At 44.2% G+C, this 24,792-nt stretch overlaps 1 protein-coding gene across 5 annotated transcripts in view; it reads right to left on the bottom strand.

Moving 5' to 3' along the window:
• Nucleotides 1-24,792, bottom strand: part of TBC1D8 (TBC1 domain family member 8) — a 112,591-nt gene that overhangs the window by 78,027 nt on the left and 9,772 nt on the right. For all 5 annotated transcript variants that reach the window (XM_068268257.1, XM_068268256.1, XM_068268258.1 and 2 more), the window contains one exon: nt 17,615-17,799. In XM_068268257.1, the coding sequence (XP_068124358.1) occupies nt 17,615-17,741 (127 nt within the window). In that variant the 5' untranslated portion in view covers nt 17,742-17,799. The remainder of the gene's footprint in view (nt 1-17,614; nt 17,800-24,792) is intronic.

Here is a 24,792-nt window from a genome sequence, read left to right as displayed (position 1 = left end):
CATGCAAGCTAGATTTATTTGCATCTTATGTACCAGCTCTAGTCTCACATACATTCACTTTCCTTCTCCTGCTCATTACTGGCGATATAATCACCTAACTCTGGTGCAGGGCCCTTGTCCAGACGAATCTCCTGCGCAAAACCTTCACTCATCTCAAAGTGTGTGTGTGCCTAATAACATCATTAATATAACTATACCACCCACTCTTCCTGACAATAACTGGTGATCATGGAACGGTCCCTTTGTGCACAATAAGCCTGAACCTTTTATTTGCTCACTTTTCTAGCCCTTACAGAAATATAGATGATGACTCCCTGACACTGGTTTCACCTGCTACACTGTCATATGGCAGCGTACAGCTTAGCCACATACAGGATAATGGTGTCTGTCCCTCTGTCAGAACATTTCTCCCTCCTGCACCTGCCTTCTATCTTGTGAAGCAACACTATTAAGAAAAATATGAGCCGTAGCACAACTCATCCTGTATCTATTTCTCCTTGCACCTCAAACTGTAATCTGTAGAAATCCTGGTCTAGCTACTCTTTTTCTGGCTGGCTTCATATTTTCCTATCCACTGACATCCAGTCAGTCATCAACCCTTAACTTCCCCACTGACAATAACTCAGCTGCTTCCAAGTTTCTGTCACTCACCTGCTTTTCTGACCTCACACAGTGTGTTTCCTCTTCAGGGACTCACACTTGACTTGGTTTTTACACGCTTCTTTTCTTTTTCACTTTCTAAACGCAACTTAAACAAGAAGTTCTGACTCAGGATGATAAAAACAACTTCATGAAATCTACTCTTCTTTCAGCTCTACTACAGTACAATACACCTCTGCCTTGGATTCTGTTGCTCACTCCTTTACTACCCAGTAAGCCAGGGTTGACAGCAGACACAGAACCTCCCTGGCGTTAAGATCGCCAGGGTGGCTGCAAGCAGTATTTTTTGAATTTTTTTTTTTTTAAATCATGTAGCTAGCCTAGCGCTAGCTACATGATTCCCCCCTCCCTGCAGGAGCTCTCCCACCCTTCTGATCGCCGCCACCGATCAAACCCACCAGGAAATCCCGTTCTGAACGGGATTTCCTTTAGGGCTTCCCCCATCGCCATGGCGATGAACGGAATGACGTCACAGAGAGTTCCGTTCCACCCCTCAGCGCTACCTGGCACCGATTGGCCAGGCTACGCACGGGGTCTCGGGGGGGCTGTTACGCGGCGGGTAGCGGCGCATCGGAGGCGATCGTCCCCAACATGCAGCTAGCAAAGTGTTAGCTGCGTGTTTTGAAAAAAAATTTAGAAAACCGGCCCACCAGGGCCTGAGCGGTGACCTGCGGCGGTTATGGACAAGCTGAGCTCGTCTATACCGCCAAGGAGGTTACTGAAGCTCTCTTCTTGGATGACTAAATGGCACAGACACAAGAATGATTTGTATAAGCATTTCCAGAAATACAAAAGAGGATCTTCTTCAAATCAGGCAGGTTCTTTCAAAAGCCAAAGAATCATACTTTTCTTGATCTCCTCACAGTACTGCAATCTGAAGGTTTTTTTTAGGCAGAGTTTACACTTATTCACGCTAATAACGTAACATGCAGTACACTGATAGTACTAGTAACAGCAAGATTGCTCACAGCAATATTAGTGCATCAACCCCATTGTGTATAAAGGTGTGTGCTACCCTTTAATGATTTGAATATTTCTCCAGTACACTTCTAAGTTGCAATGTTATAGCTCTTGACTTTCATTTTCCAAAACGTTTTCACCTTTACCTAGGTAAGAATCTAATTTTTTTATTATTTGCCTTGGGTTCACATTAAGAGTGAGCCCTGAAATTATGTTTTAACTGGTTTCACATTAAAAAAAAACAAAAAACATTTCATGAAAACATTTTGCAAAAATGTTAAGATAAAAATATAAAATTATATTAAGTGCACCTGTGCTCTCACCACTCTCTTATGGCTGCTAGATGTTCCATTACTTTTGGAAAAATACAGGTGCCCCTCCATTGTGTAAGTTTTGGAAAACGCTTTATTTTATTTATAACATAGAAAAGCTTACAGCTAGGTTACGGAACAGAACAACACACTTCCATAACAATTGAAGAAGAGACTCTACTGAAGAAGGCATGGTGAACAGAAATCTGATGAACAAGTCAAGTCAAGTCAAAGAAGACATCAGTGTCAAAATGGACCAAACATTCCAGAGTAGGAGAGAGGAGACTTCATCACTATTTAGCGTCAATATACAAGGCTGTTTTACTCTATACCACTGCCATGTTCTTCCTTTTTCTTTCCCTTCCTCAATTTTTCTTTGTGTTTACTTTTGATGTTCTATTTTTTTTTCTAAGGGCCCGAAAAAAATGTGCGTTGCGATTCCAGTGCGGAAAACGCATGTGCGATTTCACATGCGGATGCGTTTTTCCATGCGATTTCGCATGCGTTTTGTGGACAAGCGTTTTTAACCAGGTCAATGCTGGTGTGCTTTTTACATTGTATGCGATTCGCACACCGCTTTGCGGTGTGCAAATTCTGATGGCTCTGCCGTGCAGATTTTTTCTGCACAGAAAAACGCTCAGAAATCCTGACAAGTGGAAACAGTCCCATCCACTTGTATTGTCTATGCGAATCTGCATGCAGGAAACGCATGCAGATTCGCTCTAGTGGAAACGGGCCCTAACAGTTCTAGTTGCTATATTGGATTCCTGTTATGAAGTAATAAATTGCTACATTATTGTTGGTATCTAGCATAAAAGCAATGCACTGAGTGTTATCTCATTATTTTGATAACATATTTTTGTCATTTTTTTGGGACTCATTTGAATATAAATACAATTATATATGGAAAAAAAAAAAAAAAAAAAAAAAAGGGGGGAAACCTACCTACAATTACAGGCATTTCCAACGAGGGTCCAACAGCAGCCATATAGTCCTGAATAACTCTGGTGCTAGGTACACACTATGCAATTTTCTGATAGATTTACTGTCAGATCGACTATTTCCAATCGATTTTCAATTAGGCACTTCTAATATCATTCCTTTCTAAACCCAAAATATTTCAACAAAAGACAAGGGCCCATATGCAATTCACTTTATCTCCTTAGTTTCTCCAAGTTGATATTTTCACAACTTGTCATAAAATGCTTTTTGCTATTTTTTGAATTGTAAAATGCTGCAAATTTAGTTTAACCACTTGCCGACCGCCTTAAGCCGATGGGCGGTGGCAAGGGCTGGGCCCAAACGACCGCAATACGCCCATCGGCGGTGGCGGGCGTGGTTATGAGGCGATCGCGTCATTCGTGACGCGATCAGTCGCCGGCGAATGGCTCCGCCCCCCCGCGCTGTAACCCGCAGGCCGTTCGGAAGCGCCGGCGGGTTACTAGCACCCGGATCGCCGCACGGATAGTGTATAATAGGCTTTGTAATGTATACAAAGCCTATTATACTGGCTGCCTCCTGCCCTGGTGGTCCCAGTGTCCGAGGGACCACCAGGGCAGGCTGCAGCCACCCTAGTCTGCACCAAGCACACTGATCCTGCCCCCCCTTCCCTCTGATCGCCCACAGCACCCCTCAGACCCCCCCCCCTGCCCACCCCCCTGACCCTGTTTCCACCCAATCACCCCCCTAATCACACATCAATCACTCCCTGTCACTATCTAAAAACGCTATTTTTTTTATTTAACCCTAAACTGCCCCCTGCTCCCTCCTGATCACCCCCCACCCCTCAGATTCTCCCCAGACCCCCCCCCCCCCCGTGTACTGTATGCATCTATCCCCCCCTGATCACCTGCCAATTACCCATCAATCACCCCCTGTCACTGCCACCCATCAATCAGCCCCTAACCTGCCCCTTGCGGGCAATCTGATCACCCACCCACACCAATAGATCGCCCGCAGATCCGATGTCAGATCACCTCCCAAGTACAGTGTTTACATCTGTTCTCTACCCTAAACACCCACTAATTACCCATCAATCACCCCCTGTCACTGATACCCATCAGATTAGACCCTAATCTGCCCCTAGGGCACCCAATCACCCGCCCACTCCCTCAGAACGCCCTTAGACCCCAGCCCTGATCACCTCGCCAGGGCATTGCTTGCATCTATTTCCCCCCTCTAATCACACCTTGAGACACCCATCAATCACCTCCTGTCACCACCTGTCACCCCCTAGCAGACCTACCCATCAGATCAGGCCCTAATTTGCCCCGTGTGGGCTCTTGATCACTCGGCCAAACCCTCAGACCCCCTTCCGATCACCTCCCCAGTGCATTGATTGTATCTATTTTCCCCTCTAAGCACCCCCTGAGACACCCATCAATCACCTCCTGTCACCCCCCTATCACTCCTATCCATCAGATCAGGCCCAATACAACCTGTCATCTAAGAGGCCACCCTGCTTATGACCGGTTCCACAAAATTTGCCCCCTCATAGACCACCTGTCATCAAAATTTGCAGATGCTTATACCCCTGAACAGTCATTTTGAGAAATTTGGTTTCCCGACTACTCACGGTTTTGGGCCCGTAAAATGCCAGGGCAGTATAGGAACCCCACAAGTGACCCCATTTTAGAAAAAAGACACGCCAAGGTATTCTGTTAGGTGTATGACGAGTTCTTAGAAGATTTTATTTTTTGTCAACAGTTAGCGGAAATTGATTTTTATTGTTTTTTTCACAAAGTGTCATTTTTCACTAACTTGTGACAAAAAATAAAATCTTCTATGAACTCACCATACACCTAACGGATTACCTTGGGGTGTCTTCTTTCTAAAATGGGGTCACTTGTGGGGTTCCTATACTGCCCTGGCATTTTAGGGGCCCTAAACCGTGAGGAGTAGTCTAGAAAACAAATGCCTCAAAATGACCTGTGAATAGGAATAGGACGTTGGGCCCCTTAGCGCACCTAGGCTGCAAAAAAAGTGTCACACATGTGGTATCTCTGTACTCAGGAGAAGTAGTATAATGTGTTTTGTGGTGTATTTTTACACATACCCATGCTGGGTGGGAGAAATCTCTCTGTAAATGGACAATTGTGTTTAAAAAAAAATATCAAAAATGTGTCATTTACAGAGATATTTCTCCCACCCAGCATGGTTATATGTAAAAATACACCACAAAACACATTATACTACTTCTCCTGAGTACGGCGATACCACATGTGTGACACCTTTTTGCACCCTAACTGCGCTAAGGGGCCCAAAGTCCAATGAGTACCTTTAGGATTTCAAGGGTCATTTTGCGTCATTTGGTTTCCAAACTACTCCTCACGGTTTAGGGCCCCTAAAATGCCAGGGCAGTATAGGAACCCCACAAGTGACCCCATTTTAGAAAGAAGACACCCCAAGGTATTCTGTTAGGTGTATGAGGAGTTCATAGAAAATTTTATTTTTTGTCACAAGTTAGCGGAAATTGATTTGTATTTTTTTTTTTTCACAAAGTGTCATTTTCCGCTAACTTGTGACAAAATAAAAAAATCTTCTATGAACTCACCATACTCCTAACGGAATACCTTGGGGTGTCTTCTTTCTAAAATGGGGTCATTTGTGGGGTTCCTATACTGCCCTGGCATTTTAGGGGCCCTAAACCGTGAGGAGTAGTCTTGAAACCAAATGTCGCAAAATGACCTGTGAAATCCTAAAGGTACTCATTGGACTTTGGGCCCCTTAGCGCAGTTAGGGTGCAAAAAAGTGCCACACATGTGGTATCGCCGTACTCAGGAGAAGTAGTATAATGTGTTTTGGGGTGTATTTTTACACATACCCATGCTGGGTGGGAGAAATATCTCTGTAAATAGACAATTGTGTGTAAAAAAAAAAAAAATTGTCATTTACGGAGATATTTCTCCCACCCAGCATGGGTATGTGTAAAAATACACCCCAAAACACATTATACTACTTCTCCTGAGTACGGCGATACCACATGTGTGGCACTTTTTGCACCCTAACTGCACTAAGGGGCCCAAAGTCCAATGAGCATCTTTAGGCTTTACAGGGGTGCTTACAATTAGGCACCCCCCAAAATGCCAGGACAGTGAACACACCCCACAAATGACCCCATTTTGGAAAGTAGACACTTCAAGGTATTCAGAGAGGAGCATAGTGAGTCCGTGGCAGATTTCATTTTTTTTTTTGTCGCAAGTTAGAAGAAATGGAAACTTTTTTTTTTTTTTTTTTTTGTCAAAGTGTCATTTTCCGCTAACTTGTGACAAAAAATAAACTCTTCTATGAACTCACCATGCCTCTCACTGAATACTTTGGGATGTCTTCTTTTCAAAATGGGGTCATTTGGGGGGTATTTATACTATCCTGGAATTTTAGCACCTCATGAAACATGACAGGGGGTCAGAATAGTCAAAGATGCTTGAAAATAGGAAAATTCACTTTTGGCACCATAGTTTGTAAACCCTATAACTTTTACCCAATCCAATAAATATACACTGAATGTTTTTTTTTTTTTATCAAAGACATGTCGCAGAATAACTTTCGCGCTCAAATGTATAGGAAATTTTACTTTATTTGAAAAAGGTCAGCACAGAAAGTTAACCATTTAGTGGCATCCTAACGTATTAAAACGTCATGCTTTACCCTATTAATGGCAACATGACGTTTAAATACGTTGCGCGTTCCCGTCGCTGCTACCGCCGTGTGCGCGCCGCTACCGCCGCTGTTCCCGTCGGGATCCCGTGCTCAGTGATTGGGGAAGAGGACCGAACGGTCCTCTACCCAATAGCAGTGCCTGGAGTGAATGGACGTGACCGCGAACAGCGGCTATGTCCATTCACAAAAACAGGAAATGTAACAATTAAATAAAGTGTGAAAAAAAAAAAAAATGAACACTTCCTGTAACGAGTGAGCCATCTTGTAGCCAAAAAGTATATTACACATACAAAATACATACATTTACAAGTGCATACACATGATTAATAAAATTACACTTCCAAAAAAAAAAAAAAAAAAAAAGAGCTTAAAATAAATAAATAAAATAGTTGTCTTAGAGACTCAGCTTTTTTAATCTATATTTTATGGGGAAATTAATTTTAATTTATTACATAGGGGCTTGTAATTATGGGCAGAACAACAAAAAAAAACAGAACAGAAAAATAACACCTATATTTCAAAATAATATACTGTCGCCTAGGGCTGCACGATTTTAGGGGAAAATCGAAATTGCGATTTTTCTCTCAGAAATCGCAATTTCGATTTTCCCCCGATTTTTTCAAATCCTGCTTTTTGCACTTGAGGGGGGGGGTTGTTCACGGTCCGCAATGCCCGGTCCGCTGTCTGTAACTTGCTTCTGGCCCCGCTGTGCGCTGATTGGCCAGAAGCAGTGAATATGCATAAGTGTTAATTAGCGGGCGGGGGGGCGGATCCACTCGAGCGAGCGGCGGGCACATGCAGCATTACTAATCACTGGCTAGCGATGGAATGACGGCAGCGGTAGGCGGAGCTGTATGCTCTGTACAGCTCCGCCTACCGCTGCCATCGTTCCATCGCTAGCCAGTGATTAGTAATGCTGTATGTGCCCGGCCGCTCTCTCGAGTGGATCCGCCCCCCGCTCATTAACACTTATGCATATTCACTGCTTCTGGCCAATCCGCGCACAGCGGGGCCAGAAGCCGTGATCCTCAACACTAGCGGCTTAACTAACAACATTAAGCTCGACTGAGATTTTCAGCTTGTGCTGCAAGGAGGGCACGTCCGAGTCAAGCGCTAGTACCAGTCTGGTACTATCTGCACTTGACTCAGACGTGCCCTCCTTGCAGCACAAGCTGAAAATCTCAGTCGAGCTTAATGTTGTTAGTTAAGCCGCTAGTGTTGAGGATCACGGCTTCTGGCCCCGCTGTGCGCGGATTGGCCAGAAGCAGTGAATATGCATAAGTGTTAATGAGCGGGGGGCAGATCCACTCGAGAGAGCGGCCGGGCACATACAGCATTACTAATCACTGGCTAGCGATGGAACGATGGCAGCGGTAGGCGGAGCTGTACAGAGCATACAGCTCCGCCTACCGCTGCCGTAATTCCATCGCTAGCCAGTGATTAGTAATGCTTCATGTGCCCGCCGCTCGCTCGAGTGGATCCGCCCCCCCCCGCCCGCTCATTAACACTTATGCATATTCACTGCTTCTGGCCAATCAGCGCACAGCGGGGCCAGAAGCAAGTTAGACAGCGGACCGAAAAACCGAAGGCACTGACGATCAGCAGATCGTCTTGCCTCGAACCGCGGTTTCGGTTTTGAACCGAAAAACCGTGCAGCCCTACTGTCGCCATACATTGTGATAGGGACATAATTTAAATGGTTTAATAATCAGGACAACTGGGCAAATAAAATGTGTTTGTTTTATCCACAGGAGAATGTTTAATTTTAAAACTATAATGGCTGAAAACTGAGAAATAATGATTTTTTTGTTTTTTATTGTTTTTTTCTCATTAAAAACGCATTTAGAATAAAAAAATTCTTAGCAAAATGTACTACCCACAGAAAGCCTAATTGGTGGCGAAAAAAACGAGGTATAGATCATTTTCTTGTGATAAGTAGTAATAAAGTTATTAGGGAATAAAAGGGAGGAGCACTGACAAGTGAAAATTGCTCTGGTCCGTTAGAGTAAAAACCCTTGGGGGTGAACTGGTTAAAAAAGTCATTTTTTTGACAAAATTCATGTCTTTTTTGATGAATATAATAAAAACTAAAACTCGCAGCAGCAATCAAATAGCACTAAAAGAAATCTGTATTAGTGACAAGAAAAGGAGGTAAAATTCATTTAGGTGGTAGGTTGTATGACCGAGCAATAAACCGTGAAAGCTGCAGTGGTCTGAATGGAAAAAAAGGCTCTGGTCCTTAAGGGGCGAAAAGACTGTGGTCCTCAAGTGGTTAAAGAAAAAATGAAAATTATCTCCTAGGAGATAACTCAGGTGAAAAAAATGAAATGCATATGGGCCAAAGTCTCTGAATGACCAGTAGACATGTAAACAAAAGTGCTAACTGTTCAAAGCCATTCACCAAACGAATGGATAGAGGTTGAGGATAGCAATCCTATTAAAAGCATAATATTCTACCAATATGGGATCTCTATAAGTGATCAATTTTTAAATTAGAAACAATTTTTCAATCAACTGCTTCAAAATAATCCTGGACTGGACCAAAAAAGTGTTCAGGCGCATGAATAAGAGCAAAACCAGAGTGAGGCTCCATGGCTTCAATTCAATTCAATTCACTTTATTGTCATTGTGTAACACAACGTAATTACTTTTCATGACAACCCCTGCGGTGCATATAGGGAACATAGTGATAGTAACAAGGAAGAGAAGAAATTATACAAGTATGCCAGGTATTACAGATGTTTAAACAATTTGTACACAGTGTTTTATTTATTTCAGAGAGGCTTCAGAGTTTATCAAGTTTATGGCGGATGGGAAAAAGCTGTCTTTCAGTCTGTTTGTGTGTGTGCGGGTTGATCTAAAACGTTTACCTGATGGAAGGAGCTCAAACAAGGCATTTCCAGGGTGAGTGTTGTCCTTGATAATGTTTTTGGCCCTTCTCAAGCTGCGAGTATTATACAAACGTTCCAGTGATGGTAGTTCAGTGCCAATAATGGCTTCTGCTGTTTTAGCAACTCGCTGCAGGGCTTCTCTAGTAGCCTTCGTGCAGCTGTTGTACCAGGCCGTCATGAAATTCGTCAGAACACTTTCTATAGTGTATCTGTAGAAATTAACCAGCAGCTTCTGTGGGAGGTTAGCGCTCCTTAGTTTTCTCAGAAAGTAGAGGCGTTGTTGTGCTTTGCCAGTTAGAGCTAAAGCATTGTCAGCCCAGGATAGGTTCTCTGCGATGGTGACTCCCAAAAATTTGAAGCTGGAAACTCTCTCCACAGCCTCTGCATTGATCATTAGCGGTAGGTGAGTAGTCTTTTTGGTGGTCCTAAAGTCCAGAATAATTTCTTTGGTCTTCTTTGTATTTAATAACAGGTTGTTAATGTCGCACCATGCAGTCAGGTTCCTAACTTCTTCTCTGTATGCAGCTTCCTCATTGCCTGATATAAGCCCAATAACAGTCGTATCATCTGCAAACTTAACAATTACGTTTGAGGTATGGATAGGCTGGCAGTCATGGGTGAAAAGTGCATAGAGGAGAGGGCTTAATACACAGCCATGTGGCATGCCAGTGCTCAGGGTAAGGGTGGAGGATGTCTGTTTTCCTAGTCTGACAGTTTGAGGGTGATTAGTAAGGAAGTCCAATAACCAAGTACTTATGGAGGAAGCAAGACCTAGTGCATGGAGTTTGTTGGTCAGCTGGCTAGGTACAATGGTGTTAAATGCTGAGCTGTAGTCAACAAAGAGCATCCTAACATAGGAGTTGGGCTTTTCCAGGTGTGAGAGGGCAGCATGGAGAGCTACACAGATGGCATCCTCAGTCGATCTATTTGTTCAGTAAGCAAACTGGTGTTGATCTAGATTTGCTGGGATGGAGGCCTTGATGTGTGTGGCTACCAGTCGTTCAAAGCACTTGGCGATGACAGGGGTTAGAGCAACTGGTCGATAATCATTAAGACAGGTTATCCTAGGATTTTTGGGGAAATCCTTAACATTATTTAGATTGGATCTCTGTGGAGATGGAATATCTAAAGGAATACTGTGGCAAAGTGGTAAATATTTGATATCATGGGTAGAATTCATTTTTTAAGTACAGCTGAAACAAATCTACAAAGTCCTAAAAGCGATGTGAAGGAAGTTGAAATGTACTTGTGCTTATCTCAAGTGAAAGAATTCCATTACATGCAACATTCCTCTCCAGCCCTTCTGTTTACATATCTCAAGAGTGTGCTTGTTTGAAAAAAATTCCCCAGGATGGAAAAGGAAGATAACTCAAAAGTAAACCTGCCAATGTCACTTCAAGCAAAAACATACAAAGTGTAATATCTAGTGACAGACAAAATGTAACGATTTTTAGCTATACTATAAGTACAAAGCAGTTAGAAATCTATTAAAGAGAAACTCCAACCTAGAATTGAACTTTATCCCAATCAGTAGCTGATACCCACTTTTACATGAGAAATATAATGCTTTTCACAAACAGACCATCAGGGGGCGCTGTATGACTAATTTTGTGCTGAAACCCCTCCCACAAGAAGCTCTGAGTACCGCGGTACTTTTGGCAGTTTGTTACAATGTAACAAGGTTCACAGACAGGAATTAGCTGTTTACAGCTGTCTCTAACAGCCAAAACAGCTAGCAGCAGCTTACATAACCTGCCCACAGTAAAAATGTCACCATGTAATAAATGTCAGAATTTAAATCAGGGAGAGGAAAGATTTTACAATGAGCAAACACTGACTAAATCATTTATACATAATTATGGTAAAAAATGAAGCACTTTTTTTACTACATTATTTTCACTGGAGTTCCTCTTTAAGTAGTTCCAGACATAATTTACGGTTTCCCTACTATCAGAATTGTTGTGCCCCAAAGACATGAAGATCATACTCACAAACTGTTGTTGTTTTGTACTGACCCATGACATGTCCACATGAGACGACTCCTGATCAGACTGGGACTTGTGATATTGCATCAGTTCATCAAGCTTAAAATGCACAAAGACTGATACTAAAATGGAAGAGAACTCACAAAAGAAGCATCTATTTTTGTAAGTCTGTTTGTACACATTTTTTGTTAGTTATCACAACCCATTATCTATTATAAATGCGGTCCAGAAACTGCACAAAATCTCAGTCCCTGTGCATTTTTAAAAACCCACTACTGTCAAAATGTATAGAATTTAAACAAAGCCACTGAGATGCACTGGATGTGCTTGCATTGACCAGGTAGTCTTTTCCTATGATCACAGAGCTGATTTTGCTTATTTCCTCCCTGCGCTTCATAGGCGGGTACTAAAGGAGGGTGTGATATGCTCTGTGGAGAGAAACTTCCATTCAGCTCGCAGATCTGTGCACACATCTCTCGTAATGCGACTGACTTTTCAAAGCTAACTTCTCTATATTTATTTATTGTATTTATAAAGCGCCAACATATTACGCAGCGCTGGACAATAATCCACAGCATCATGTATGAAAATTGTGGGAGTAATGGCACAGTCTCATATTTACTTCCACAAACAATTAAAAATTTGGGCAGGAGACCTAGGGCGTGAGGGCCGGTTCACATGGATGCTTGCATGTCAATTGCCACATGTCATTTGATGACTGCCCGTCTTTTCTCTTATTTTTACTGACATTTGAAGTTACCATGGAAGCTCTTGCACAGCACTTAACATGCATGCTCTGTCAAATGTGCATTTTCCTAGCTCATGAACAGCAAGCCAGTGGATTTGGTTCACAATACAGATGAGACTGGTTGAAGGCTTTGGCATGGGTCATGAGCAAGCGTACAGGAAAGAGCAGTTAAAGGAAAAAGTTCTAGGTATTGGGGGCTGAAACGCTTGATCAAAGGCAAGTAGGTAGGCTAGTTAATTCGGTGCAAATTAGGAGTGGACAGAATAGCTTTAAATTGTCATGGTAAGAAGGTCAAGTATCAGAAAAAGGTCAACATGGAGGGATAAGGTTAGATGACAGAAAGGGGTAACGTTTATTGGCAGATGGTAAAGGTTAGTCATTGGCAAGGGGATTTGGCAATACAAAATATTAGCTAGGTTTCAATAAATAAGATGCCAAAATACTGACAAAATAGGCATCACAGACCAGAAATACAGGTAAGCTAAGGATTAAACTGCAGCTGTGATACACTTCCAAATGATTGCACGCATGGGGTTACAAAGGCTGCCATTTGGCTACATGTATTTTCAGCTGCAATGCCCTCATGGCCGGCAGCTAGGAGGCCGAACTGTCTGCCAAATGCACAGTTCAGTCTCCCATATGAAAAGGCCTAAAATTGCAGCGTTGGCACTTTGCGACAAATAAGAGAATTTCAGGGTGCAGCTCAGGCAACTGATCTCTAAAAGGTTCGCCATCACTGCCATAAAGCATTCCCGGCACTCGGTCCATTCCCTTGTTCCTGAAGCTATGTGATCAGCTGTGTCTTTGGAAGTACTCGCATCCCAGAGTACTTCCAAACATAAGTGCATCCGTCTTGCCTATGTGCGTGTCCGGATGTGCTTGTCTTTGGGAGTACTTTGCCAGAGGAGTGCTGAAGAGCTATTCCACCTAGCAGGTCGAATAACTTCAATATGGGACAGCGCAGGAACGGCAGCATGGACCGAGGACCGGAAAGGCTCTATGATATCCTGAGCCTTTCCTCTAAATAGGCAAGTATCAAAACTAAAGTGAGTTTCCTCACTTCAGGTTCACTTTAAAGGATGACCATACTTTTCTTCACAGAAGCAGTCTTTGATCAATAGAAACATGGGAGCTAAATAAGGTGATGCACAAAGCCTTTTCTGCAGCTCTTTTAATGTGCTAGTTACTGCTCGCTTCTTTCAGCGCTGTTATTCTGACTGAACACTTAATGCTAAATTAGGACTATACTAACAATAGTGTATTACCAGATTAATTACTGGTTACACAAGATGTATAGGGAAAATCCTTAGTGATGACACGTTTGTCCCTGCAGTGGGAGGACCCAAACCACAAGCCCTAAACAGAAAAGGTGAGCAGCAGGGTGTATAGAGGAGAGGAAACATTTTTGCTGGAGGTGCTTGTAAACAAAGGGTTTCTCTCGACTGTTCAAATGCAAGAATCGTCATAAACCTCATTGTTTATAATGACAATGGATAGTTAGTACAGGCGCTCCTATATGCTTAACAGACTGTGGACTGCCAGAGGCTCCTACTCCACAGATAGGTACAAAAGAAATCAAAGACAACAATAGACTCCTTCAAATTGGTAGTGGTATTTCCAAACCAGCCTTCTTCTGTAGTCAACCAGTGCTCAACCAGTCAACCGGGTGACCGCTACCACAAAGCAGAAAATGCTGTCAGTGCTCTTTAAAATGCAGGAAGAATTTGAATATATACATGAAGAATTAAAATACAAAAATACTCACATGGTGGGTCCTGTGCAACAGGGACCCTTCAAATAAAATACCGTGCACATAAAGTGCTAGGTGCAATATTGTGCCAGCTGCAATAATGCCCACTTATCCAGGTCCCGACTGGTTTCGGACATTGTCAGGGCTCAGTCTCGTCACAGAATCACAATGCAACGCTGCCGAAAAAGTTGTTAGTGCTGCGATGCGTTACGACACATACAATACCATTGATCACTGTAAACGCACAATGCCCTGTAAACGCACAGCATTCAGTGTGCTATCCCCACAGCAATATCATTGCATCGGGTTGGAATGCGATGATATTGTGCATGGATGGAACGCAACGCACAGTGTGCAAAGACCCTAAAAGTAACACAGTCTGTAACTATGTAATCAAAGATAAAACACAATGAAGAATGGCATGACCATATTTATTACATAACGATATGAATAAAAAAAAAATGGGATAAATGATTTTTTTACAGTCAACTAAGAAATAATAATAATAATAAAGAGGCTACACTATTTCTGACATAACCGGAGCTCTAAATTAACCACACAAAAGGAGCTAGTTAAAGTGGACCCAAACCAAACATTTTTTTAATTCAAAATATTTAGTTGCGCCACTCTGACACATATAAAGATAAATAAACACTCCTTCAAGCCTATGAGCATCAGTGCATGCTTTTCACCCTTCTCTTTTCATAATTAGGGTTATACAGGTGGCAGCCATAAGCAATTTCCTCCTTTGCCAGACACCACCTACTCCACCAGTTTGCCGGATTCTGTCCCGGCAATATGAAAGGAGGGGAGGGGTTCCTCCAATAAATGTAAACTATTTTATATTTGTCATCATACAGCTGAAAAAAAGACTGCTATTATAATTTAGAAAATAGATTTTATTTCTGAAATCTTGTATTTTTAATTTGGGCCCACTTTAATAAAGAGAGGTACAAAGAAAACTAACAAAATTAGAACTGTCCTTTGCAACCAATCAAAATCTGTTTTTCATTCACCTGCTAAAACTGATTAGTTGCTCTGGACCAATTATTCACTTTTACTCCAGTTTTCTGTTCACAAGCCTTGCTAAATGCACCCCTATTGATTCCAAATAAAGCCAAGTCATATTATTTTGCAGGAGTTCACATTCTAAATATGCAGCCAGCCAGTTCCCAATACTAAATCCACAAGTAATACAGATACACCATGTCTTTAGATCCATTAAGATTCTGGACTGTGTAAATGTATATACAGTAGGTTGTGCTTTTTCCAAATAATTGGACAATTATTATCAATTATACAGTATATTGTTGTCGTCACATTGCAGTAAATGCAGCTAAAGGCAACCGTACTACACAATGTCAAGGACACATTCATACAAACTTACTGGAAATGTACAGCATGGCACACCAGCTTGGCTTTGGTGTTCTAGGGATATTGTTGCAACTGCTATGGAATATGCACCAAAGAAATATGGCATGAAGGGCAATTAATTCCTTTCTTCTATACTGTATATAACAAAGCAGTGCATGCATACCTGACTGAAAGTGGCTGCTCAAAGCATTTACACAGCATCATTAATGCAAAAAAATAGTGAAACTGCTATCCTCATGACTGTAGAAATTCTAATGACTAGAATCTATGTATACAGTATATAAATCGAACATATATGTATGTGCGTGTGCATGTGCGTGTGTGTGGCCATCCTTCGAAGACGCCTTGACCGATTTCAAGGAAACTTGGTATACAGATCCCTTACTACCTGGTGAGATATGTTCTCTGGGGGAGTCAGGTCCCCCCTGCATACCAGGGCAGAATCACATACAGCCAATCAGATTTCACACACTCATGTACTCAAACCTGGCACAGTTGGTCACTTGGTGATCAAGGTTAAAGTGAACCTCCAGACTAAAAATCTACTCAGCAGCACTGAACAGGCTTTGTGTTTCACAGCATTCCTTACCCAAGCGTCATTTTTAGCTGCACAAAAGAAAACTGCCCGGGCATTTTTCCCCTGATGCTGTGCAAAGCATGATGGGATTTCTGATGTAGTAGTTCTCCTTCTGCTGTTTTGGCGCAATTTTTTTTTTCACATTTTGAATGTGAGATTTGAAGCCTAGTGCGTGCAGCTGGGAGGAGTGACCAGGACACATGACAGTTGGAACTGTGTCTCATGCTCCCTGTCACCTCCTTTCAACCAAAAAAATGGCTGCCCCCATAAAAAAAGATGGCTGCCCTCATGAAATCACAAACATTTGCCTATTCTTTTTAAAACAGGGTGGGTAAGAGATTATATTACCTATTTTAATAAACATAACTAATGTAACTTAATGACAGTATGTTTGTTTAGGCTGAAGTTCCTCTTTAAGATTCAGGGAAAGTGAGCAGAGCATAAAACAGCCAAACAAATTTCAGGAATTTTTTTTCAATGGGAAAAATGTAAACTGCAGCTATTCTAATGCTGGGCATACACGGTTCGTTTCTGCCACTCGATTCTCCGCTCGATCATTTTGCCGCTCGATTCTGCAGTGGATTCTCTTCTGCTCGTTTTTCTTTTTCCATTCACTTCTATCAGGAAATGAGCGGCAAAATGATCAAATGGGAGATCGGACATGTCGGAAATTATCTAACCATCTATCTGCCTCAAGAACGAACCGTGTATTCCCAGCATTAGACTGTTATTGGCAGGGTTCTCAAACTTGGAACAGTTCATTACTGGGTGACTGGGATTGAAATTCAGAAAAGTGGAGCCTACAACAGCTAATCAAAATTCACTGATTTTCAAGGGGAATATTTAAATTGCTGCCATTCTTACACTGTTAATGGCAGAGCTCTCAAACCTGCTACAGTCGGTCATATGGTGACTGGGGTTCAATTTCAAAAAAGGGGCAGAGCCACAAAAATCCAATGAGATAGGTTAGAAAAAGTGGGCGGAGCCAACAAAAAAATAGTTTACCATTCACACTTCAACCATTCTTAAACGGTTAATAGCAGGGTTCTCAAACTCGGCACAGTTGGTCACTGGGTGACTCTGATTAATATTCAAATAAGTGGATGGAGCCTACAACAGCCAATTAAAATTCACCCATTAATTTTCAAGGGGAATATTTAAATTGCTGCTATTCTTACATTGTAAAAGATCCAAGAACAACAAACTACATCCCAGGGCAATGCTGGGTCTTCCAGCTAGCCTCAAGATAAAAACAGACACTACAAGATGATCTCATCTTACATTTGTGTTGCAATATTTATAAGTTTTAATTTTATAGAGTGATTCTAGATCTTTGTTTACCAATTGCATTGTATTTTGGGGAACAAGTTAATCAGTCAGTAATAATGTAGATGAGCAATGAAATAAGAGGACTTTTATAGGATGAATGTAATTTCAGATGGACAGTGACACATGGCAGCAGGGCTGCGTAGTAATAGAGATATAAAATCAGGGAGTACATTTGTTGTGGTAGTTTATAAGCAAGTGTGTTTCAGTTCAGTGCGTCTCTATATAGACATGACACAAGTCACGCTGCTATGTAAGGAGGAATACAAAGTGCTTCGGTGACAGCCGGAGAATGTGCATGCATAGCTTGCAAATCAGGGGAAGAAACTAGGGCCGAATGAAGCAAACCACAGAGGCTGCTGAACGGACTCACCAGTGAACCTAGCCGCACTGTCCCCATGTCCGCGGCGGCGCTGCAGGATGAAGTACTGGTTGGACTTGTGTGTGACCCAGAGCCGCAGCGCGTTCTTCAGCAGCACTTCCTCAGGCTTCAGCCACATCCTGGCTGCCCGTGTTCCCGTCACACCTGCCGCATCTCAGCAACAGCAGTCGGAAGGCCTGGCATAGAGAATGACAATGTGTGTGAGGATAGCCCTGGCACAATCCCCCCCCCATCATCCCCCACAGTGCAACACAGTACTCTCCCTCCCTGCAGCCTGACTCTGACAAACCGGATGACAGAAGACAGGCAGCTAAAGCAACACTAGGCACTGATCACCGTCCGCCTGCACTGTACCCCTCTGATCACCGTCCGCCTGCACTGTACCCCTCTGATCACCGTCCGCCTGCACTGTACCCCTCTGATCACCGTCCGCCTGCACTGTACCCCTCTGATCACCGTCCGCCTGCACTGTACCCCTCTGATCTCCGTCCGCCTGCACTGTACCCCTCTGATCTCCGTCCGCCTGCACTGTACCCCTCTGATCTCCGTCCGCCTGCACTGTACCCCTCTGATCTCCGTCCGCCTGCACTGTACCCCTCTGATCACCGTCCGCCTGCACTGTACCCCTCTGATCACCGTCCGCCTGCACTGTACCCCTCTGATCACCGTCCGCCTGCACTGTACCCCTCTGATCACCGTCCGCCTGCACTGTACCCCTCTGATCACCGTCCGCCTGCACTGTACCCCTCTGATCACCGTCCGCCTGCACTGTACCCCTCTGATCACCGTCCGCCTGCACTGTACCCTCTGATCACTGGCCCACTGCACTATACCCTCTGATCACTATCCGTCTAAACTGCACCCTCTGATCATGATCCACCTGCACTGAACTATAAATCACGGTCCACCTGCACCATAGCTATGATCACTGTCTACCTGCACTACAGTCATTTTCCACCTGCACTGTACCTCCTAATCACAACCCACATACACTGCAATATACTGACTGTCTACCTGCACCTACCTATGATCACTGTAACCTGTACTCACTTTCCATCTGCACTATAACCTCTCATAATTACCCACCTACATTACACCTGTAATCACTGTCCATCTGTATTGTATTTTATAATCATTAGCCCCCTGAACTGTACCTCTCTAATCACTGTTACTCCACTACATCTAGATCACTTTGCACCTGCATTGTGTTCTCTAGTAACTACCGGGAAGCACTATGCCGATTATCAGTGTCCATCTGCACTGTACCCTCTAATCACTACTTATCTGCACTACACATAAGATACGTACACACGTCTGATATTTCTGAACGACTTGTCATTCAAACCAGTCGTTTGAACGACAATTTGGCGTGTGTACGAACGTTTGACACTAATAGACTTTCAAATAACAAGTCATTTGATCAGTCATTTGATGTAGTCCATTGTTCTATCAAGTCCATTGACCATTCACACAACATGAAAATTAGCTGTTATTAGCATTTCAAACTTTGTCGTCTGTGTGTACAAGGAGTCTGAATGACTTTTTGTTTGAATGACAAGTCATTCAAATGTCTGGTTTGAATGACAATCGGGCATAAAATCAGACGTGTGTATGCACCTGTATAGTCACTGCCCACTTGTTATCTACCCTTTATTCACTACTAGAGATAGTCCACAAGATGCTAATAATTGGGCGTGCAGCTTAGAAATGGGCCAGTTGAATGCACTTCTTGATGATTCTGACAAACCAAATTCCAAACTTCATACAATTTGTATTATATCTGCATGCAAGGCAGGATTCTTAACATCTTACTACCCACCTACACTGTACCCTATAATCACTAGCTGCCTACACTTTTCCTATAATCCAAGTGCTGTACCCACCTCCACTGCACTCTCTAAACACGTCCCACCTGTACTGTACTGTCTAATCATTACCCATCTCTTTAATAACCCCCCACCATAACTATACCCTCCAATCATTACCTGCCTGCACTGTAACCTAAAATGTTTATGCACCTTGTAATCACTGCAATCTCTGTACTGACAGCACTACTGTACCACTTAATTACTGCCCAATTTGTAATTACATCACTGTACCCTAGTCATTGTCCCATTTTTGCTGACAGCACTGTACCTAAAAATCACCACCTACATGTATAAACAGCACTGTATCCCATAATCACTGCCCAAAGACATCCTATCTGTGCTGACAGTACTGTAAAGTACAGCTGGGGTAGCGATTGTAGGGTACAGTGCTGTCAGTACTGTCAGCACTGTACTATTCAATCACTGCTCACCACTCAATCACTGTTCTGTCTATACCCTGTTCTGTCTGTTCTCTACTGACAGCACTGTACCACACAATCACTACACCATCTGTATTGCCAACACTGTACCATATATTAACTGTCCCATCTGTACTAAGAGCACTGTACTCTACAATCACTGCCCATATGTATTGACAGCACCATAATCTACGATCACTCCCCCATCTATACTAACAGCATTGCACTGCTCTACATTGTAGCGACTACCCATCTGTACTGACAGCACTGTAACACAATCACTCCCTTACCTCTACCTAAAGCATTGCATTGTACCCTACAATTTCTGTCCCATCTGTACTGACAGCACTGTACCATACAATCACTAACATATAATCACTCCCCCAACCTCTAGTGACAGCACTGCACTATATCACATGATCACAGCCCCATCTGTACCGTACAATACAGGGCTGTGGAGTCGGAGTTGGAGTCCGAGTCGGGGCAATTTTGGGCATGCCGGAGTTGGAGTCGGAGTCATTGATTTCATAAACTGAGGAGTCGGATGATTTTTGTACAAAATCCACAGCCCTGTTAAATATTAGACTAAGGAGGCGGAGTCGAGGAGTCGGAGTAATTTTGGGTACCCGGAGTTGGAGTCGTGGTTTCATAAACCAAGGAGTCGGAAGATTTTTGTACCGACTCCAAAGCCCTGGTATAATCCCTACCCAATCTGTACTGACAACACTGTACAATCACAGCCCTATCTGAACTGACATCACTGTACCACACAATTCCTATCCCATCTATACTGACAGCACTGTATCACATAAGCACAGACCCATCTGTATTGACAGCACAGTACCACAAAATTACCACCCCATCTGTACTGTCAGCACTGTAACCTAAAATCACAGCCCCATCTGTACTATCGGCACTGTACCACACAATCACCATCTGCACTGACAACACTGTACCACACAATCACCATCTGCACTGACAACACTGTACCACAGAATCACAGCCCCATTTGTACTGACTGCACTGTACCACAGGATCACAGCCCCATCTGTACTGACAGCACTGTACCACACAATCACAACCCCATCTGTACTGACAGCACTGTACTACACAATCACAACCCCATCTGCACTGGCTGCACTGTACCACAGGATCACAGCCCCATCTGTACTGACTGCACTGTACCACAGGATCACAGCCCCATCTGTACTGACAGCACTGTACCACACAATCACAACCCCATCTGTACTGACAGCACTGTACCACACAATCACAACCCAATCTGTACTGACTGCACTGTACCACAGCCCCATCTGAACTGACTGCACTATAGCACAGGATCACAGCCCCATCTGTACTGACTGCACTGTACCACAGGATCACAGCCCCATCTGTACTGACTGCACTATAGCACAGGATCACAGGACCATCTGTACTGACTGCACTGTACAACACAATCACAGCCCCAACTGTACTGACTGCACTGTACCACAGGATCACAGCCCCATCTGTACTGACTGCACTGTACCACAGCCCCATCTGTACTGACTGCACTGTACCACAGGATCACAGCCCCATCTGTACTGACTGCACTGTACCACACAATCACAGCCCTACCTGTACTGACTGCACTGTACCACAGGATCACAGCCCCATCTATACCACAGAATCACAGCCCTACCTGTACTGACTGCACTGTACCGCAGAATCACAGCCCTACCTGTACTGACTGCACTGTACCACAGAATCACAGCCCTACCTGTACTGACTGCACTGTACCACAGGATCACAGCCCTACCTGTACTGACTGCACTGTACCACAGAAACACAGCCCCATCTGTACTGACTGCACTGTACCACAGAATCACAGCCCTACCTGTACTGACTGCACTGTACCACAGGATCACAGCCCTACTTGTACTGACAGCACTGTACCACACAATCATAACCCCATCTGTACTGACAGCACTGTACTACACAATCACAACCCAATCTGTACTGACTGCACTGTACCACACAATCACAGCCCTACCTGTACTGACTGCACTGTACCACAGGATCACAACCCCATCTGTACTGACTGCACTGTACCACAGAATCACAGCCCTACCTGTACTGACCGCACTGTACCACAGAAACACAGCCCCATCTGTACTGACTGCACTGTACCACAGAATCACAGCCCTACCTGTACTGACTGCACTGTACCACAGAATCACAGCCCCATCTGTACTGACAGCACTGTACTACACAATCACAACCCAATCTGTACTGACTGCACTGTACCACACAATCACAACCCTACCTGTATTGACTGCACTGTACCACAGAATCACAGCCCTACCTGTACTGACTGCACTGTACCACAGGATCACAGCCCCATCTGTACTGACTGCACTGTACCACAGAATCACAGCCCTACCTGTACTGACCGCACTGTACCACAGGATCACAGCCCTACCTGTACTGACTGCACTGTACCACAGGATCACAGCCCCATCTGTACTGACTGCACTGTACCACAGAATCACAGCCCTACCTGTACTGACTGCACTGTACCACAGAATCACAGCCCTACCTGTACTGACTGCACTGTACCACAGGATCACAGCCCCGTCTGTACTGACTGCACTGTACCACAGAATCACAGCCCTACCTGTACTGACCGCACTGTACCACAGGATCACAGCCCTACCTGTACTGACTGCACTGTACCACAGGATCACAGCCCCATCTGTACTGGCTGCACTGTACCACAGAATCACAGCCCTACCTGTACTGACCGCACTGTACCACAGGATCACAGCCCTACCTGTACTGACCGCACTGTACCACAGGATCACAGCCCTACCTGTACTGACTGCACTGTACCACAGGATCACAGCCCCATCTGTACTGACTGCACTGTACCACAGAATCACAGCCCTACCTGTACTGACCGCACTGTACCACAGGATCACAGCCCTACCTGTACTGACTGCACTGTACCACAGAATCACAGCCCTACCTGTACTGACTGCACTGTACCACAGAATCACAGCCCCATCTGTACTGACAGCACTGTACTACACAATCACAACCCAATCTGTACTGACTGCACTGTACCACACAATCACAACCCTACCTGTACTGACTGCACTGTACCACAGAATCACAGCCCTACCTGTACTGACTGCACTGTACCACAGGATCACAGCCCCATCTGTACTGACTGCACTGTACCACAGAATCACAGCCCTACCTGTACTGACCGCACTGTACCACAGGATCACAGCCCTACCTGTACTGACTGCACTGTACCACAGGATCACAGCCCCATCTGTACTGGCTGCACTGTACCACAGAATCACAGCCCTACCTGTACTGACCGCACTGTACCACAGGATCACAGCCCTACCTGTACTGACCGCACTGTACCACAGGATCACAGCCCTACCTGTACTGACTGCACTGTACCACAGAAACACAGCCCCATCTGTACTGACTGCACTGTACCACAGAATCACAGCCCTACCTGTACTGACTGCACTGTACCACAGGATCACAGCCCCATCTGTACTGACTGCACTGTACCACAGAATCACAGCCCTACCTGTACTGACCGCACTGTACCACAGGATCACAGCCTCATCTGTACTGACTGCACTGTACCACAGGATCACAGCCCTACCTGTACTGACTGCACTATAGCACAGGATCACAGCCCCATCTGTACTGACCGCACTGTACCACAGGATCACAGCCCTACCTGTACTGACTGCACTATAGCACAGGATCACAGCCCCATCTGTACTGACCGCACTGTACCACAGGATCACAGTCCTACCTGTACTGACCGCACTGTACCACAGCCCCATCTGTACTGACTGCACTGTACCACAGAATCACAGCCCTACCTGTACTGACCGCACTGTACCACAGGATCACAGCCCCATCTGTACTGACTGCACTGTACCACAGGATCACAGCCCTACCTGTACTGACTGCACTATAGCACAGGATCACAGCCCCATCTGTACTGACCGCACTGTACCACAGGATCACAGCCCTACCTGTACTGACTGCACTGTACAATCACAACCCCGTCTGAACTACACATTCACAGCCTCATCCATATTGACAGCACTGTACAATCACAGCCATATCTGTACTGACAGCACTGTACCACACAATCACAGCCCCATCTGTACTATCGGCACTGTACCACACACTCACAGCCCCATCCGTACCACACAATCACAGCCCGATCTGCACTGACAACACGGTACCACAGCCCCATCTATACTGACTGCACTGTACAATCACAGCCATATCTGTATTGACAGCACTGTACCACACAATCACAGTTCTGTCTGCACTGACAGCCCTGTACCACACAATCACTGTTCTGTCTATATTGTCAGCACTGTACCACACAATCACAGCCCCATCTGTACTGACGGGGCTGTGATTGTACAATGCTGTCAATACCAATGGAGCTGTGATTGGCATGGTATAGTGCTAACAAAACAGATGGGGCTGTGATTGTGTGGTACAGTGCTGAAAAGATATACAGAACTGTGATCGTGTGGTACAGTGCTGTCAGTACAGATATGGCTGTGATTGTGTGGTACAGTGTTGTCAATACAGATATGGCTGTGATTGTACAGTGCTGACAATATGGATGGGGCTGTGATTGTGTGGTACACACGGAGCTTTGATTGTACAGTGCACACAATCACAGCCCCATCCATATTGTCAGTACTGTACAATCACAGCTATATCTGTACTGACAGCACTGTACCACACAATCACAGCCATATCTGTACTGGCAGCACTGTACCACACAATCACAGCCATATCTGTACTGACAGCACTGTACCACACAATCACAGTTATGTCT

Source organism: Hyperolius riggenbachi, chromosome 2 (assembly GCF_040937935.1).
Source record: "Hyperolius riggenbachi isolate aHypRig1 chromosome 2, aHypRig1.pri, whole genome shotgun sequence".
In the NCBI taxonomy this organism is placed as follows: Eukaryota; Metazoa; Chordata; class Amphibia; order Anura; family Hyperoliidae; genus Hyperolius; species Hyperolius riggenbachi.
This window is presented reverse-complemented; position numbering and strand designations above follow the sequence as displayed.